The 20,387-nt window shown below is 41.3% G+C and overlaps 1 protein-coding gene across 1 annotated transcript in view; it reads left to right on the plus strand.

Annotated features, from left to right (window-relative positions):
* The first annotated feature begins 3,942 nt into the window (after positions 1–3,942).
* LOC129859507 (transmembrane protein 150A-like) overlaps positions 3,943–20,387 on the plus strand; it is a 99,074-nt gene continuing 82,629 nt past the window's right edge. The window contains exons 1-2 of the mRNA XM_055929374.1: positions 3,943–4,210; positions 4,524–4,785. Coding sequence (XP_055785349.1) covers positions 4,628–4,785 — 158 coding nt within the window. The 5' untranslated portion in view covers positions 3,943–4,210; positions 4,524–4,627. The remainder of the gene's footprint in view (positions 4,211–4,523; positions 4,786–20,387) is intronic.

A 20,387-nucleotide genomic window follows, 5' to 3' on the forward strand; every position in this document is an offset into this window, starting at 1 on the left:
TTTTCTGAGGGCTCTTTATTTTTTTAAATTTTTTTTTACATCTGAGGCATAGGATGGTGATTTACTATAGCCACTCTTTTGCTAGTTTAATCCCTCCTGTCGTTTCTAGCAGTGCTGCTAGGTAAGGCATCGCCATCAGGAACAGTTTCCCCCTCACTCCTCTCCTCCGGCACTGACAGCTATCTGACTCATTCTGGGTTTGATTCTCTCTGGATTTTTGGACTTGAAAATATAATCCAACTCGATTGCCTTTTCTTATCCATTTTTTATTCTGCTTTTCCACAATTCAAATTCAATAGGGAGATGACTAGCCTAGGCTAACATGATTACGTAGGGAACTCTTCACTGGCTGACCACGACTACCAAGACCTGTGTCAAGATCAGTTACTTACCCCACTGGCCCTCCCCATAACTTCTATGTACAAAGAAGAAAGCAGGTCTGGAATCAGTGTGGCAGGATAGGATGATTACACAGAAGAATCACCGTGCTTTTACATTATGGTCTTTCTGGGGGGCGGGAGAAATAACGAGAAGGCAACTTCATTTAACGCTGATCACTTTTATTAGAATGTCTACAGTTCGAACAGGGAAACAATTAATAAGTCATGCCGCGAGAGGTACCGGATGCGGGCAAATAGGTGCCGGAACAAATAAAGTAAAATCTGAGAGGTGCCGGATCCTGTTGGCTCAAATTAACCACTGACATTGGTGGCTATTTGAGCAGTAAGTACAAAACCAATGGAGCAAATCCCAAACATTTTCACATGGAAATAGCTTTTGATTTCTATGATATAGGTTTCAGTAGCCTATATGTGTTGCTCAATGTAGGCCTACATTGCATGAGACTTTAAAAAATAAGTTCCTACATTATGAAGGGTTTGACATACAATTTTAATTGGTCTGCAACACCATGGGCCAAATAGGTGACTGTAAATTGCATTGTATTGTATTGTATGATGCAAGAAAACACTTTACAAAATACAATTAATTATTATTACCATACCATACTCTGCCTATTGGCTTATTTGCATTTTTTTTTTTTTTGTATTTCTATTTGTCTAAAAATACAAAACTGCCCCTTTAATTAAGACAAGCGTTTTACCTGACTGGCTTTTCAAAGACAGCTTGAAATGGAGCCTGCATGTTTTGTGCTCTTGTAGGAAGAGGTAACTCCCCATTACTGGCTTATACTTATTTTTAAGGGGGCTAATAACTGGCTAACTAACAAAGAATATCAACAAATGTGCACACTTCTGTGCTCTGATCTGAAAACCTCATTCACTCACAGATGATTGAAAGACCGCTGGTGGGCTACCCCCGCCAATAGAATTCTACTCCATTGTGCTCTGGCTTTGCCTATAACAAAATCATAGACTCAGTTTTACAAAGTTGGATTTGTTTTGTTTTGTTGCATTGAAAAGGGACTGATATAATGTTGATTCGATCACAGAAAAAAGTTGATTATATAGTGCAAACTAATGGGGCGAACTCAGTGACATTCAATCACTTGTGTTTCTGCATACCATGCATTTATTCTGCGCAGCAGACCTGGATGAGGTGCGTGGCGCACGTGTGCAGCGCAGAAGGAACATTGGTCACGACTTTTGTACACATTGGCCTTGCTTGGGGAGTGGGGACCAGGCAGGTGAATTTCTAAATTTGATTCTTGAAATGGTCCTCTCAGGTCCTCCACAAGCCAGAATGTTGAATAAAATTACATTTGAACTTACTCTACCGGTTGTCTGCGTGGTTGGTCCTTATATGGACAGGAATTTGAGACAATATATCCACAGGAAAGTATTATTAATTAAACCAACTATCACATGAAGCAAAACTGTGTTAAAAATGTGTATAATATATATTTTTATTCAACATTTCCAGGGGGTGCTGCAGCACCCTCACTTCCTGCAGCTATGTTTCCTGTGGATATATTGTCTCAAATTCCTGCCTACATAGAGAGCAATAGTAGGCACTAACTCCGCTCTTTTTGTAGGCACTTACAAACTAGGGTTTTTGGATAAATTCCGAAAATAAGGTCTATGGTAAACACAGGTTTAGGAGATCTTATACGTTTCGTTCTATGATATAATCTTCATCAGCTAATGTTACTTTTTGTGAATTTTGAAGCATTTATGTAACAAAAAAAGCACATACAGTAAAGGCTTCATAATTCCTAAAGGTCATGTTAACTAATTGATATTATCTCAGAACAAAACATATAAGATCTCCTAAGCCTGTGTTAACCTCTTTCCCTATTAATTTTCCCAATAGGAATGGCTGAACGAACCAGAGATAACTCATTTCTGGGTTTTAGGACTACAAGCTGGCGAACTCTAATAGGACAGAATTTTCACCCCCGCCCTCTGGAAACTAAGTATCCCCCCCAGAACAACCTCAATTCATTGGGGCATGGACTCTACAAGGTGTCGAAAGCATTCCACAGGGATGCTGGCCAATGTTGACTCCAATGCTTCCCAAAGTTGTGTCAAGTTGGCTGGATATCCTTTGGGTGGTGGTGGACCATTCTTAATACACATAGGAAACTGTTGAGCATGAAAAACCCAGCGGCGTTGAGTATGAAAAACCCAGGCACTTTAATATTTTGTCTTGCCCATTGACCCTCTGAATGGCACACATACACAATCCATGTCTCAATTGTCTCAAGGCTTAAAAATCCTTCTTTAACCTGTCTCCTCTCCTTCATTGACACTGATCAATAAGGGATCATAGGTTTCAACTGGATTCACCTGGTCAGTCTATGTCATGGAAAGAGCAGGTGCTCATAATGTTTTGTACACTAAGTGTATATGAAGGCTACAACCTTCTAAGTCTGTTGTAATGGATATTGCCGTAGCACAAGCTAGACGCAGTCTACAAATTGCATTGCAGCAAAAACAATGAGCGTTTTTTTCTATGTGTGTCTTGCTTGTTTGATATACAGTAGCTTGCCTAAATAACTGCATGTAACTCCCCTCCTGAAAAAATAACATGACATTGCTAGACAACCTGTTTGTGTCGTGCTTATGTTTGCAATAGCCTACTGTTTCAACAGACAAATAACTATGTTTGTTCAAATTGTTTTGTGTACAAGTGGAGCAGCTGAAAGGAGGTAGGCTAGTGGATCTCGCATGCACAGAAATCTCCATATTTTTAGCAACAGCAAGTTGAGTTCCAGAAAATCTTCACCCATATGGTCCCCAGGCAAACATCGGCCGTGCTGTGGTCAATGGTTCGAATGGGTATGGCCTCTTGGATTCCTGAGAGCTAGTTTTCAACCTAGTCATATTGATGATGGATGAATGTGTTAAAATGGATTCCCTACGGATTTAGATGTAATGTACATGATACAGCTGTGCAACTTCTAGAATGCTATGCTTATTTCCTGCTACCTATTTGGTTTGACCTGAAGGTCTCCTTTCCTTCAAAATATTGGACTGAAAGCAGATGATGAGAGGGTGTCAGACTATTGAGACACACCATGGTATCAAGAATATTTATCCCAAGGCATGCATGCCCAACAGGGTAATTGGGATTTAGGTCTAGTTAATACACTGAGTAACAACAACGTCATTCCAAGAGTAATGATAATAATATTGTAACGACCCTGCGTGTGCTGTTTCATTACAATATGATTGAGTAAAATATTAGGAACAACAAACAAACAAAAAATTAGGAACAACAAACAAACAAAGCAAATAGGTCTAATTACTTTCCCCAAGAGATAAAATGCAGCCTGGAACGTCAACGCATTGGAGGCGCGAGAAAACCCATAGTTGCACTTGATTTAGTTCACGCGACCGGAGTTCGTCCTTTATGGCCGTTGGATTTCCAGTCATTTTCTGCACATCTACTCCAACCGGCGCACATTGGTGAGTTAAATTGAATCCACTCAATCTCGCGTCTGTGGGAGGAGTCCAGCTCAACAGCTGGCTGGATCGCTTTGATGCTTTTTGACCCCGCCACACACTGTCTGTGCCCTTAGAAAAAAACAAATTGTCCCATTCAAAGAAGCAAAACGGACAAGGAGGACTTAAAACTACCCAAATATTTGATGGACTATTGCAACTGCATCGTTTAATTAACTGACCTTAGTTTTTCGTGAGAAACACCAGAGATTTGCCTCGTTAAAAGGTGACCATCATTGGATTGTCTTTTGACAGAGGTGTTGCAGCTAGCTGAAGGCGCTCAGACGAGCAAGAAGAAACAAAAGGTGAGAGCGAAAAACTTGATTCTAATCGAAAAGGGAAAAAGTGATATACTGCCAATGTATCGTATCTTTATTTCCTGTAACAATTTGCTAGAGTTTATATCTAGGGAATTCAGCATCAAACCTCTAACTGAAGCTATGCAAATGTTGCACGTAAAATTCTGCCATTTTGCTGCGAAAGTGTCAAAAAGCTGATCATCTGGTGTGTTTACACTAAACCAGGCGACTAAAATAGCTAACTGTTCGGACCTGATCATGATAGCCAATAGTGACAACACGATGATGATGAGTATTTATACATTTTTCCTCTTTCTAGACGGGACACGTCGCGCTTTACTCTCTCCCTTTCCTCGCACCCAACTTGGGGCCAAAGTCACGAACAAATCGGCGGAGATGCAGCTGCCAGTTACCTTGAGTTAAATGGTAGTTCATGAGAGGAGAGTGCAAGTTTGGCCAAGGACGAGGAGAAAGAAGACGGATTCCCGAAGCGGAGGGACAGGACGGGGAGTGGACATGTCTTTTTGGGCGATACTACCTGTCAGTCTGCCTGCCTTGACCATCACTGGAATTTGGGTTGTGTGAGTGCCTCTTTGTTTTTGTTTTGATCTAGGCTTGAACCCAAAGGCAGGCAGGTGGTGATATTGAGCAGTTTCATTGTACTGCAGAAAGGGAACGTATGCAGCCAGCTATACACTCCTATCCCCCGTGGACAGGTACTACATAAAACATTCTCATTTTAGGCTGCAAAGGTGTCGATTTCCTCCTTACCTTGATTTAATGAGGAGATGGTGTATAATAAAAAAAAAGCATACTTTCTTTATGAAACACCATTTTCCATCCCCATTTAACACGGAACCCAAACCTTCTGCGCGCGTGTGCCATCGTGCCTACATTTATTTGTCCCCCTACACCAAACCCGATCACAAATATCAAAACAAACTGAACCAATGACATTAATTTGGGGACAGGTAGAAAAGCATTAAACATGTATGGCAATTTATTTAGTTAGCTTGCACTTGCTAGCTAATTTGTCCTGGGATATAAACATTGAGTTGTTATTTTACATAAACTGCACAAGGTCCTCTACTCCGACAAATTAATCCACACATAAAATGGCCAACCGAATCTTTCTAGTCATCTCTCCTCCTTCTAGGCTTGTTCATCTTTGAACTTATATGGTGATCTCATCTACACTTTCATAGTATTACCACGACAACGGCAATACAGTTCGTCTTTCAATCACCCACGTGGGTATAACCAACGAGGAGATGGCACGTAGGTACCTGCTTCTATAAACCAATGAGGAGATGGGAGAGGCAGCGCGATCTGCGTCAGAAATAGGACTGACTTCTATTTTAGCCCTTGGTAACGCAGACGCTCGTTGGCGCAATAATTGAATAACATGGATTTCTAAATTTATTTTGCGAGGCTCGCACACGCGACGTGTCCGGTCTGTCTGGTCTGGTTAGTGGTTAAATGCTAGTCCCGGATGTTGCGTTGAGACAATCAGGTTGCAGCAGTCTGTTGTTTACCCTTGGTCTGAATGCTGTACACAATGTCAGGAATTAGCATTAGCCATGGTGATGGTAGCATGGTGTAAAGTAGCATGGTGGTGTAAAATGGTGTTTCATAAAGAAAGTACGCATATTTAAAAATAAATAAAAAAAAATCAACGCCTTTGCAGCCTTAATGAAGAATGTTTTATGTACGAACCGGTCCACAGGATACGAGTGTATCACAGGAGGCTGCTGAGAGGACGATGGCTCATAATATTGGCTGAATGGAGTCAATGGAATGGTATCAAACACATGTGTTTAATGAGTTAGATTAACATTCCATTTATTCTGTTCCAGCCATTACTGTGAGCCTGTCCTCCACAAATAAGGAGAGACTGAGAAAAGGAAAGATGGATAGAGAGGAAGGGCTGCTGTGTTGCTGCCAGTTTCCTCTCACCTATTTCTAGGCTTGGGCGGTATACCGTATGCTGGGATATTTGGACATAGCCACTGGATGGTTTTTCAATACTGTCAACACCGTTGAAACAATTTTTGAAACAAATGTTTTTCAATTCATTTTAGTATTTGTAGCTACTTTTTAAGTAAATAACTGCAGTCAACTTGTGCAATACCTTAGTAGATAAAGCAGATCATGTTCTCCATTTCACCTGTCACATTATTTAACATTATGAAGCTTACATGCTGACCACACCGCTCGTGTCTCGTGAGCGAGTGTTGCAAAATAAATTTGAACATACATGTTATTCAATCATTTCACCCACACTGCTCGCGCGCATCAATGAGCGTCTGTGTAGCTAGGCGCTAAAATAGAACTTGGTTCTATTTGTGACGCTCGACGCCCTGCAAGTCCTGCCTCTCCCATCTCTTCATTGGTTTTTAGGAGCATATACCCACGTGGGTGATTGAAAGATGAACTGAGGTCCACACTCCAGTCCAGTCAGTTGTGGTAATGCACCTTAAAGTTGGTTGCCAACCCCCATATAAAGTCCAAAGAAGAAGAAGCCTGAAGGAGGAGAGATTCCTAGAATTGAACTCGGTTGACCGTTTAATCTGTAGATTAATTGTCAGAATAGAGGACCTTGTGCATTTCAGGTAAAATAATAACCCAATGTTTATATCCCAGGACAAATTAGCTAGCAACAGCAAGTTAGCGAGATAAATTGCCATAAATGTTTAATACTTTTCGACCTGTCCCCAAATTAATATAATTAGTTCAGAGTTTGCTTTGATATTTCAACCTGCGTGTCCTGATCGCGTCTGGTGTGGGGGGACAAAATCAACTTGCGTGAACGCGGACACACGCGAGCCTGCGGTCTGGTCAGCATGTTACCATAGTTCACCAGAACAGTTGAGCCAGTCACCTATTTGTTTGTAAATAGCACAACAGGAGAAAGGGGGAGGAGGTATGTATTGAGAGGGTCATGTTTTATATTGAAAGTCAAGTGTTTTTTTTATTTCAGTAGAGTGATCAAGGACGTGCAACTATAGTTTTCCTTCACAGAAAATAAATTGGTGCAACACATTCGGCAGAAAATAGCTTAATTTTCATCAGATGACAACAGAAGTGCAACGCTATTTGGCTGGCAGAGTAAATGAGCTTACAATGAAGAAGCAAGTTATTTTTTTGCACGACCATCATATTTATAATGTTTATCATAGAAAAAATATAGCTAGTTACATTTCCTAATGTTTTGCTTAAAGTTAATGTTGCATTTTAGCAAGAAAAATAGGCTGGCTACAAAGTGAAAAGAAAAGTATCGGAGAAAAGTAGCTACACATCAGTCGGAGCACAAAATTAGTCTGAAGCTAAACAGAAATACAATAAGAAGCATTTTAGATCTGCGTTTATGAAACGCAGCAAGATATTTCTTTCTCTTTTATCATGTTTTATCATTTCACACATTTTTCATGTGTGAAAAATGCAAAATTCTGCATGAACACGACCTGTAAATTTAACTTGCTAGTTATCTAAGTAAGTGGCTGAATTAATACGTTGACGGGGCATCATATTGTGTTAGCTTTCTGCCATATTTGAGAAGTCAAGCCCTTTGGATTAGTTATATGTACAGCTGCCACTGCTATCTTGATTTCCTTGCGTTTCTTTCTTTTCCTCGGTTCATTTTCTCCTTCCCCCTCTTCCCCGAGCTGGCCTGTTGCCCTAGCGACTCCTGACTCCACACAGCTACAGCGTGTACACATGCTGCTCCAGAGCCAGTAATGTTGTTCCTGTAGACAAACATGCATCCAAAACTTTGTTCATTTGCACAATGTCTCTCCTTCACATTTGCTTGTAAATGTCCAAACTCACCAGAAATGACATTCGGTAGTTCTTACCTACAGTGCCTTCGGGAAGTATTCAGACCCCTTGACATTTTCCACATTTTGTTACGTCATAGGCTTATTCTAAAAAGGATTAAGTTATTTTTTTTGCCTTCATCAATCTACACACAATACCCCATAATAACAAAACAAAAACCTTTTAATTTTTTTTATTGCAAATGTGTAAAAATGGAACAAAACAATACCTTATTAAATTTTTTCCCGACTCATCTATCTACACAGAATACCCCATAATGACAAAGCAAAAACAGGTTTTTAGAAATGTTATCAAATTTATAAAATAAAATAAACTGAAATACCTTTACTCGGGAATTGAGCTCAGATGCATCCTGTTTCCATTGATCATCCTTGAATGTTTCTACAACTTGATTGGAGTCCACCTGTGGTAAATTCAATTGATTGAACATGATTTGGAAAGGCACACACCTGTCTATACAGTATCCGGTCCCACAGTTGACAGTGCATGGCGCCCCCTTGTACACTAAGCCGGTAATACCGTAAATCCCGGAATGAGAGAAGGACCATATGAACATTGGATACCGCCCAACCCTACCTATTTCCTTCTTGTCCAGTGGGCCTCACAAGGCTGCCCTGTCTTCCAGAGCAGTCAATGGGCAGCGGAATTGAAAAGGCACGCTTTGTTACGTAAAAGCCCTCCTCCCACTGCCGTGGCTGGGTGGAAGTGGGGTAAATACTGGGCTGCCGGGGTAGTCAGAGTGCTTATTCAGGGCTTACACACACACACACACACACACACACACACACACACACACACACACACACACACGGTAAGCCCTTCTCAGCCCTGCACCATGAAAGAGCTACTCAGAGCTAAACGATGACTTGACTTTATGGTCCACCCATAGCTAGCCAGCTTCTTACGTTGATTCTTCCATTGACCTTTCAGCACTGATGTTTTATTGAAGAGCTGTGTGTCAATTCAGTACAGTGGCCTTTTTTCCATGCTCTTCAAAATGCCGAAAACAAGTGTCCGAAAATGCTAATATTATATTGACCATTTTAGATATAGCCTAGAGGCAGCCCGAGGTAAGTTAATGTGTACTGATAGTCAGACATTCAACTCTTCTCTGTTTTGTTTCCCTGAATGAAATCTTAGATGTTGATTTGATTACAGAACAACAAATGATAGCAGCACTCTCTCTGACAGTTCATCTCCGTTTCATTTGTCATGAGACATTTCTGCAGTAAGACCTTTTTAGATTTAACAGTCTTATGCATGTGTTCAAAACCTAAGCTGCAGTCTCGGCTGACATTGGGTTATTTTGTAGTGTTCCAGAATGTACAGATTCTGGAAGTTTCCATAGGAAAACATGGCTTTCCCTTCTGCTGCCTCCCAGTCATGCAATTATAGCCAAACCACACACACACACACCACCACAACTCAGCCCACGGATGTAAGCACATCTATTATTATCGTGCCACCATATACAGCCCATATAGCTAGTATCAAGGCAAAGAGAGAGCACTTTATTTTGAGAAATTGTCTATAACCAAACCAAACTTGGTGTTATTTTAACTTTAAGAACTCCATGAGTTCACAAAAACGGGTTTGAGGAAAAGGGAAAAACTGGTTGAAAACAGTTAGCCAGCCCAGCTCAGCGAGGCGTGACTGTTCAGGTTGAGTGAATGTGGTGATTGTGTTTCTGCAGGAGAAATCTCTTGCTCTTTTTTTCCCCCCCGAACTCTGTCCTCTCCATGTTTTAGAAACCCTGAGAGGCCAATGCAGGGTGAGGACACTTTCAGTAATCTATTACTACCTGTGTCTTGTCTGTCATTCACACCTACCTGTCCTATTTTCACTTTGTGTGTGTGTGTGTGTGTGTGTGGCAGCGTACACAAGCTGATTTGTATTTTGGGAGCAGTTACTTGGTGTTTTGAGGCTAGCTAGTGTCTATCTCTTTCTCTCTCCCTCCTTTTATCCCCCTCTTTCACTTTCACTTTTATCCTCCTCTCTCTTTCACGTTTCTCCCCCTCTCTATCTCATCTATCCCCTTCTTTTTTATCTCCCCCCTCTCTATCTAACCCCTTCTCTTTTATCTCCCCCTCGCTCTCTCTATCTATCATCTATCTATTTATCCCCTTCACTTTTATCTCCCCCTCTCTCTATATATATCTCCTTCTCTTATCTCTCTATCTATCCCCTTCTCTTTTATCTCCCCCTCTCTCTTCCTCCCTCCCATCGCTTACCTCTCTCTCCCTCTCTCTCTCTTCCTCCCCTATCTCTCTATGTATCTCTCTCCTCTTCACTTTTATCTCTCCCTCTCCCCTCTCTCTGTATGATGATTATTCATGGTTGCTGTGGCTTCAGAGGCAGATGGTGGAGTGTTTGTTTACCAAAATGTAATTTAGTTTTTGGTCTCAGGTGATCTGTGTGTCATGATGTTCCCAGTAGAGCTGGCCAAAAATATCAAATCACAATATTTTTCTCGTTTTTGATGGTATGTTGGTGTCGGTGTGCGTGCTCAGTCCCCTCCTGTACTCCCTGTTCACTCATGACTGCATGGCCAGGCCTGATCATCGACAACGATGAGACAGTCTATAGGGAGGAGGTCCGAGACCTGGCTGTGTGGTGCCAGGACAACAACCTCTAGCTCATCGTGATCAAGACAAAGGAAATGATTGTGGACTACAGGAAAAGGAGGACAGAGCACGCCCCCATTTTCATCGACGGGGGCTGTAGTGAAGCAGGTTGAGAGCTTCAAGTTCCTTAGTGTCCACATCACCAACAAACTATCGTGGTCTAATCACACTAAGACAGTCGTGAAGAGGGCACGACAAAATCTATTCCTGCTCAGGAGACTGAAAAGATTGACTCTGTACCGGTACCCCCTGCATATAGACTCGCTATTGTTATTTTACTGCTGCTGTTTAATTATTTGTTATTTAAAATTACATGTTTTACTTAACACAATTAAAAAAAAACTTCTTAAAGTATTGTTGGTAAGGGCTTGTAAGTGAGCATTTCACTAACCTGCAGTATTTGGCGCATAAAATTTGATTAGATTTTTGATTTGGCCGTATTTTATGTTTCTGAATAATAAAGTTCTTAATATGTTTTATGAGTTGTGCATGGATGGCAACAAATGAATGATGTGTTGTTAATGGGCTTTCTCTATTCTGATTGTTTGATACTAAACCAAACTACAGTAGGACAAAAGCTGACGGTGAATAGGGCTCCAGACTGCGACCATTTAGTCACATTTTGCGACCCTTTGACTTGGCTGTGTAGTTACATTTTGAATTGGTCTCATCGGTGCGAGCTGCACATTCTGCATCAGGGATGGGCATCACCAAAAATCTGAAATCATGAGGGGCCACAGTGGCGGAGAGAAAAACGTTCTACAGCAAATTTTCTGCAATTCTACACATTTTGCCAAATCAATGGGGGACCCCGGTAGGGTTGGGGAGTATCCAGATTTGCATACCGTCCTTCTCTCATACTGGGATATACGGTATTACCGGCTTAGTACACAAGGGGGCGCCAAAAAAATGCAAAAAATTACCCGAACGCTAACCCTATTACCAGAAAGCTAACAAAATAAGCTAACACGTCACCTTATTAATTAATTCAGCCACTTACCAAGATAAGTAAAAATTTGGGGTCTCTTTAATGCAGAATGCTGCGTTTTTCACGCAGGAAAAAATATGAACGCATAAGAAATATTTTGCTGTGTTTCGTGAACTCAGATGTAAAATGCTTCTTATTGTAATTTCTGCTTGGCATCAGACTCATTTTGTGCTTCAGTTCCACTTCTCCACTCGGATCAGAATTCAGAAAGGGGCATTCTATCAGCAGACAGCGCTCTGACTAATATGTAGCTACTTTTCTCTTGTAAAATGCCAGATTAACTTCAAGCGAAACATTAGGAAATGTAGCTGGCTACATTCTTTCTATGATTAACATTAGAAATATGATGGCCATGCATCGTTTTAGCATAAAATACCTTGTTTTTTCATTGTAAGCTCATTTACTTGTGTGGCTGCCAGTCAAATAACATTCAAATTCTGTTTTCTGCTGTATATGTTGCACCAATGTATTTTCTGTGAAGGAAAACTATAGTTGCACTTTCCTGATCACTTTATTTAAGCAAACAAACATTTTTGACTTTAAATATAAAACGCAACCCCTGTCAATACACAGCTGGACTCACCTGCTCCCGTTTTATCCCTTTGTGCTATTTACAAACAAACATGTGACTGGCTCATCTGTACTGGGGACAGGTGAAATGAACAAAGCGATCTGCTTTATCTCCTAATGTATTGCACAAGTTGACTGCAGGTATTTACTGAAAAAGTAGCTACAAATATTAAAATGTATAAAAAAAATCGAATAAATAGTTTAAACGGTATTAACGGTATTGAAAAATCATCCTGTGGCTATTTCCGCCCAAGCTTACCCCCAGTAATTTGACCATGATTACTACAATTCAGTGGAGACTCCTCAGAGGAGTAAGGGGAGGACTACCATACTCGCTGAATTTCATTTTAAAAAATGACAGTGAAACATTAAAAAGGTTATCCTTTTTAGAAAACTATACTAAATATATTCACATGCCACCAAATAACTGATTAAAGCACATGGTTTTGCAATGATGGTCCACAGTAGCCTCAACAGCAGTGTTGGATAGCTAAGTCAAGGTAAGCTTTTTTTCCCCACAAGGGCCCGCTGGTGTAACTGTTAAACTGCTTGCTGAACTGCATGATTCGACACATTGGATTATGGGTTTACTAACGTGTTTGTAGTTCTAGTTTGTTGACTATAATGTTAATATGGTGACAATGATGTTGGCTGTGTAGCGGTTATGGTTAGGGCTGTGATGGTAATTGAATATAGTGGCTTGCGAAAGAATTCACCCCCCTTGGCATTTTTCCTGTTTTGTTGCCTTACAACCTGGAATTAAAATATAACTTTTGGGGGGGTTTGTGCCATGTTATTTACACAAGCCTACCACTTTGAAGATGCAAAATATTTTTTATTGTGAAACAAACAAGAAATAAAAGAAAAAAACTGAACTTGAGCGTGCATAACTATTAACCCCCGCAAAGTCAATACTTTGTAGAGCCACCTTTTGCAGAAATTACAGCTGCAAGTCTATAGCCACTGGGAATTTTGCCCTTTCTTCAAGGCAAAACTGCTCCAGCTCTTTCAAGTTGGATGGGTTCCGCTGGTGTAGAGCAATCTTTAAGTCATACCACAGATTCCCAATTGGATTGAGGTCTGGGCTTTCAAGACATTCCAAGACATTTAAATGTTTCCCCTTAAACCACTCGAGTGTTGCTTTAGCAGTATGCTTAGAGTTATTGCTCTGCTGGAAGGTGAACCTCCGTCCCAGTCTCAAATCTCTGGAAGACTGAAACAGGTTTTCCTCAAGAATTTCCCTGTATTTAGCGCCATCCATCATTTCTTCAATTCTGACCAGTTTCCCATTCCCTGCTGATGAAAACCATCCCCACAGCATGATCCTGCCACCACCATGCTTCACTGTGGGATGGTGTTCTCGGGGTGAAAAGAGGTGTTGGGTTTGCGCCAGACATAGCGTTTTCCTTGATGGCCAAAAAGCTAAATTTTAGTTTCATCTGACCAGAGTACCTTCTTCCATATATTTGGGGAGTCTCCCACATTCCTTTTGGCAAACACCAAATGTATTTGCTTATTTTTTTCTTTAAGCAATGGCTTTTTTTCTGGCCACTCTTCCGTAAAGCCCAGCTCTGTGGAGTGTACGGCTTAAAGTGGTCCTATGGACAGATACTCCAATCTCTGCTGTGGAGCTTAGCAGCTCCTTCAGAGTTATCTTTGGTCTCTTTGTTGCCTCTCTGATTAATGCCCTCCTTGCCTGGTCCATGAGTTTTGGTGGGCGGCCCTCTCTTGGCAGATTTGTTGTGGTGCCATATTCTTTCAATTTTTTAATAATGGATTTAATGGTGCTCCGGGGATGTTCAAAGTTTCGGATATTTTTTTATAACCCAACCCTGATCTGTACTTCTCCACAACTTTTTCCCTGACCTGTTTGGAGAGCTCCTTGGTCTTCATGGTGCCGCTTGCTTGGTGGTGCCCCTTGCTTAGTGGTGTTGCAGACTCTGGGGCCTTTCAGAACAGGTGTGTGTGTATATATATATACAGTGGGGAGAACAAGTATTTGATACACTGCCGATTTTGCAGGTTTTCCTACTTACAAAGCATGTAGAGGTCTGTAATTTTTTATCATAGGTACACTTCAACTGCGAGAGACGGAATCTAAAACAAAAATCCAGAGAATCACATTGTATGATTTTTTTAGTAATTGATTTGCATTTTGCACCAAGCCACATCCAACCTGGAAGCCAGCCGCGCCAATGTGTCGGAGGAAACACCGTACACCTAGCAACCTGGTCAGGGTGCACTGCGCCAGGCCTGCCACAGGAGTCGCTAGTCCGCGATGAGACAAAGATATCCCTGCCGGCCAAACCCTCCCTAACCCGGACGACGCTGGGCCAATTGTGCATCGCCCCATGAGCCTCCCGGTCTCGGCCGGCTGCGGCACAGCATGGCCTCGAACCCAGAATCTCTGGTGGCACAGCTAGCACTGCGATGCAGTGCCTTAGACCACTGCGCCACCCAGGAGGCCTCATCCATATATTTATATGTATATATTCTTATTCCATCCCTTTACTTAGATGTGTGCATTAGGTAGTGTCACGTTGGAATGAAGAGATTTGGCAGGCAGGTGCAGGAATGCGTAATAGTTTTTAAAATTAAGCCCCAAATTACGGCGTGCCGCGTAAAGGCACGGTATAAAGACCAAACAAACACGTAACAAAAACACAGGGTTGAAACCCAGACGAGTGAGGAGTACCTCGAATAAATAACACTAGGCACAATGATTGTCACACGGGACGAGGCCCGTAATCATCTGCGCAATCCACAAGGGCACGAAAGCCCAAAACACAGCACAGGTACTCACATGGGACCATTAGTCGACAACCCAATGGATACCAAAGGGCACACTCATACAAGTACTAATCAGTGGGAATAGGGGACAGGTATGCGTAATGAAAGTGTGACAGGTAGGTGTTGTAGAATTGTTTGATTACTGTTAGATATTACTGCACTGTCAGAACTAGAAGCACAAGCATTTCACTACACTCGAAATAACATCCGCTAAAGATGTGTATGTGATCAATAAAATTTTATTTGATTTATGAAGAGAAATTATAAATAAAACGTATCGGTGCTCATCGGCCATTGGACATAAACATTACATAACAAATCGCAAATTCAAAAAAGAGTGGTTTGGAAGGAATGAGTGGCTAACTGCAAGCGTTGCAAAGCAATCATTATTTTGCTTCCCCTGCCTGCTATTCGGTGTAAAGGGTGTGTGGTCCAAGTCTGGGTTTAATAATTAAAAACATCTGTCTGAGAGGGTATCTTTTCCAAACTTAAAAAGATGAACATTCACACCAACACCAACGGACAGAAGAGGTTGAATACAGTCAATCCAGCATGACTTCTTCTGCGTTCAAGACAACTGGGAACTTGGAAAAAAACAAGCTCGGACTGTGAAAATATTTTTTTGAACGGTCATCCAACTCGGAATTCCAAGTCGTGAACTCGGGCCAATTTGTAGAGCTATGACATTCCGACCTGAAGGTCAATGATGTCATAATTCGACCTTGTTTTTTTCAAGTTCTAGGATATGTATACTGTAGCTAAGAAAGTATTACTAAGTGTACAGTATGTTGTGTAGTAAGCTGTTAGTAGCCCATGGGCCTCACTCTAAGAATTTAGTCCCTCACCCCCCTCAGAACTTAGCCGACTGTTCTGACTTGGTGGTGCACATGTAGCCTATAGCCTGTTTTTAGAGAAATGTCATTATCGAATATTGTAAGAGCTTTCATTTCCAGCTTATATGCCCCTTTTAATCTACATGACTACTACATGTGGACACCTGCTCGTCGAAGATCTCATTCCAAAATCATGGGCATTAATATGAAGTTGGTCCTCCCTTTGCTGCTATAACAGCCTCCTCTCTTTTGGGAAGGCTTTCCACTAGATCAGTAGCTCCCAAACTTTTTATAGTCCCGTACCCCTTCAAACATTCAACCTCCAGCTGCGTACCCCCTCTAGCACCAGGGTCAGCACACTCTCAAATGTTGTTTTTTGCCATCATTGTAAGGCTGACACACACACACACACACACACACACACACACACACACACACACACACACACACACACACACACACACTATACAATACATTTATTAAACATAAGAATGAGTGTGAGTTTTTGTCACAACCCGGCTCGGGGGAAGTGACAAATAGCTCTTATAGGACCAGGGCACAAATAATAATATAATAATAACCAATAATTTTGCTCTTTATTTAGCCATCTTACATATAAAACCTTATTTGATAATCAAAAATCATGGGCAGATGCCATCAACTGAACAAGTTAGTGGCACCAGTACCATCAGGGCGAAATGTTAGTCTGGAGCCCTGAGTGAAGTAGTCCAAGTTGTAGAACCTTTCATTTATTTTGCATTATATAAACAATAAACTAATCTTTATAGACGGTATTGTAAATATCCACACCGGTATGTGGATCTTTAAACTCTGTTTATTCAGTTTTACACACATAATAAGACAACAAAATATAAATATGATCTGCTCAATTATAAAAAATATATATAAAGTACTTACCGTACTTTAGACAAGTTAAACACACTGGGCAGAACGGTACTGAGGTTAAAGGGCAATCTGTAGTCAATACAGGAACAGAGCAGTCACCTCACCATTGTTCCTGTTAACAGCCGAGGGATAGGGGTGGAGAAATGCAACCACTCACACATTCACAGACAGTCATGGCCACAGACTGACCATCCACCGGATCAATTACAGTGTTTACAAACAGAGCAAAATAAGCTCACATTTAAGGCTCTGTGTCACGATTGTTGTAATATGAATCAGACACAAATGCAGCGTGGTATGGTTCCATCCTCTTTATTTGGAAGTGAAACACACAGAAAACAATAAAGCGTTAAACGAAACGTGACGCAAATGTAGTGCTCGCAGGCATCTAGACATAGACAAGATCCCACAAAGCACAATAGGGAAATGGCTGCCTAAATATGATCCCCAATCAGAGACAACGATAAACAGCTGCCTCTGATTGGGAACCATACCAGGCCAACATAGATATATAATAACCTAGATAACCCACCCTAGTCACACCACGACCTAACCAACATAGAGAATAAAAAGCTCTCTATGGTCAGGACGTGACACTGACAGGGCAATAGGTATAAGGCATCCACAAGTAACATTCAATAAAAATCGATGGGCACATCACCAATCTCAATGACCTCCGAAATAAACACTACAAATAGACGGTCCTTCAAAGTTCTGTATCCAATTTTCAAAGAAAATAGATTAAAAGCGAAACGAGTAGCTCTCGTCGTTGATAAACTATATATTGATAACCAGTTGTTCAGAGACACAAAGATTACTCCATGGTTATTTTAAAAATTACAAAGTTCTCATAGATGAGGAAAATAAACACAATTCAAGCCCGGTTACTAATTGTAACAATACAATACAAAATATAGCTTTTCTATATAATCTTCACATATAATTAATTGAACACAAGCACTATTTCTATATAGTGAAGATAAAAACTAAGTAAACAGAAGGCACAGTATGTGTGGATGGTGTGGTGTGTGTTTATTTTTATTTGTTATGTTTGGAAAGTTGAGTGAGTGAGTAATGAAATAGTTGCATATCCCAGAGCCAGTGTATTGCTGTGGGCCGGGTATGAGAGGGCTTTCAATGTTGTTCAGATGATGGATATACTTTTATAATGAATTACACGTCTTATTTATTTATTGTCCTATCATGGGGAACTACATTTTTTAAATAAATTATATCTAATTATTTATTATCCTATTTTAATGGTACGGTCCATGGCCCTATACCCTAGACACCCACATGAATGGCCCAGATACTAAGGAGAAGTCCCTAACTGTTTTATGTGCATGCTGTATGCGGTCTGTATGCAGCCAAAATGAGGTCAGGGACCAAGAGCAGCACTGCCCCCTCAAGATTCTGAGCCTGCTTGGCAGGGTTGGTCCTGCAAAGCCAAAGCCCCCTAAAGGGAGAGCATAATAAACAAGGAAATTCTCAAAGCTGCTAATGAGAACCTTGATGACCTTGTACCTAGCCGGTGGGGATTCCGGTGGGGTGCCCCCACCCAGGCAGCGGCAGTGCTGGCAACACTAGCTGCAGTAACCCATGGGGGGGGTCACACTCGGACATTCAGAGAGGGGGTATATTATTGTGGCCCTGGTGGCACGAAACCAATCGGACTGCATGGAGATGCTTGGGAACATGGTCAAAATAGATGACCGTATTGTGGGTGTTTCAGGAAGAAGGTGTACATTTGACCTCCATCATCTAGGATGTGACAATGGTAAATAAATCTCTACATTTATGCTCATTTTTTGCGCGGTCTTGCAGGCCTTCTCATGCAGCTGCAACTGCAAGTACATTTGTAAATCATGACCCATCTTGAGTTGGGCTCTGGGATGGTGCAATTGTTGAGAGGGTGAGCTTATGGTTGTGTGGGGGTAAGGGCTGAATGTGTGTGGGTGTATGTGTGTATCCCACAACTGTTGCGAAGGAAGAAGTAAAAGATGTTAGGGACTATAGAGGATGATTCACAGCAATATGTAATAAAAATCGAGGTGAGGGCGATGGAAATGCATTTGGCAATGGATCTGCTTCGGTTCGGTGGATGGTGCTGTGTGCACTTTTCGAAGGATGGATCCCAGTCGGTCCGGAGCTGTGCGATGCGGGGGGTCGGGGGTGGTCTGCCGGGCATTGGGATGACAACCCAACTCGAGATGGGGGCTTTTGGCGGGTGGAATAGTGGGGACCAATTGGAGGTTTGCTTTGTGGAGATGCAAATGTCATGGTACAACTATATAGACACTCAATCATTATGTTACTTTTTAATAGGACGTTTACAAACATATATTTTGATAAAAATAATTGAAAGGTGTGTCTCATTATGGTAAGTGGTGAAATAAGTATAGCCAGTTACAATTGTAATGGCTTAGCAGATAATAAGAAAAGACGATCAGTATTTACCTGGCTAAAAGAGAAGGATTATAATATCTACTGTTTACAGGAAACCCATTCAACAGTTTTAGATGAAGTTTTGTGGAAAAAGAACTGGGGGGGGGAAATATATTTCTCCCATGGGCAAAGAAATTCAAAAGGGGTGATGGTTTTAATTTATAATAACTTTGATCCAAATGTGCAACTTGTCCAAACAGATCCTCAAGGTAGATGGATTATTTTAAATATGTTATTGGACAATAAACATATATGGCTTATTAACCTATACGGTCCGAATAATGATGATCCAAGCTTCTTTGACAATATATATAAGAATGTATCAACTCTACAAGCAACACTAGACTCTATTATTATAGTGGGAGATTTTAATACGGTCTTAAATACCTCTATGGACCGGAAAGGAAATCACACTACAAACTATCACCCTCAGGCACTTAAGGAAATCAGGAATGTCATGGATATATTGGAATTAGTGGATATATGGAGACTTAAATACCCTGACCTAGTGAGATATACAGTATATCACAAAAGTGAGTACACCCCTCACATTTTGTAAATATTTGAGTATATCTTTTCATGTGATAACACTGAAGAAATGACACTTTGCTACAATGTAAAGTAGTGAGTGTATAGCTTGTATAACAGTGTACATTTGCTGTCCCCTAAAAATAACTCGACACACAGCCATTAATGTCTAAACCGCTGGCAACAAAAGTGAGTACACCCCTAAGTGAAAATGTCCAAATTGGGCCCAATTAGCCATTTTCCCTCCCCAGTGTCATGTGACTTGTTAGTGTTACAAGGTCTCAGGTGTGAATGGGTAGCAGGTGTGTTAAATTTGGTGTCATCGCTCTCACACTCCCTCATACTGACTGGTCACTGGAAGTTCAACATGGCACCTCATGGCAAAGAACTCTCTGAGGATCTGAAAAAAAGAATTGTTGCTCTACATAAAGATGGCCTGGGCTATAAAAAGATTGCCAAGACCCTGAAACTGAGCTGCAGCACGGTGGCCAAGACCATACAGCGGTTTAACTGGACAGGTTCCACTCAGAACAGGCCTCGCCATGGTCGACCAAAGAAGTTGAGTGCACGTGCTCAGCGTCATATCCAGAGGTTGTCTTTGGGAAATAGACGTATGAGTGCTGCCAGCATTGCTGCAGAGGTTGAAGGGGTGGGGGGTCAGC

This window comes from Salvelinus fontinalis, chromosome 1 (genome assembly GCF_029448725.1).
Source record: "Salvelinus fontinalis isolate EN_2023a chromosome 1, ASM2944872v1, whole genome shotgun sequence".
NCBI classification, from domain to species: domain Eukaryota; kingdom Metazoa; phylum Chordata; class Actinopteri; order Salmoniformes; family Salmonidae; genus Salvelinus; species Salvelinus fontinalis.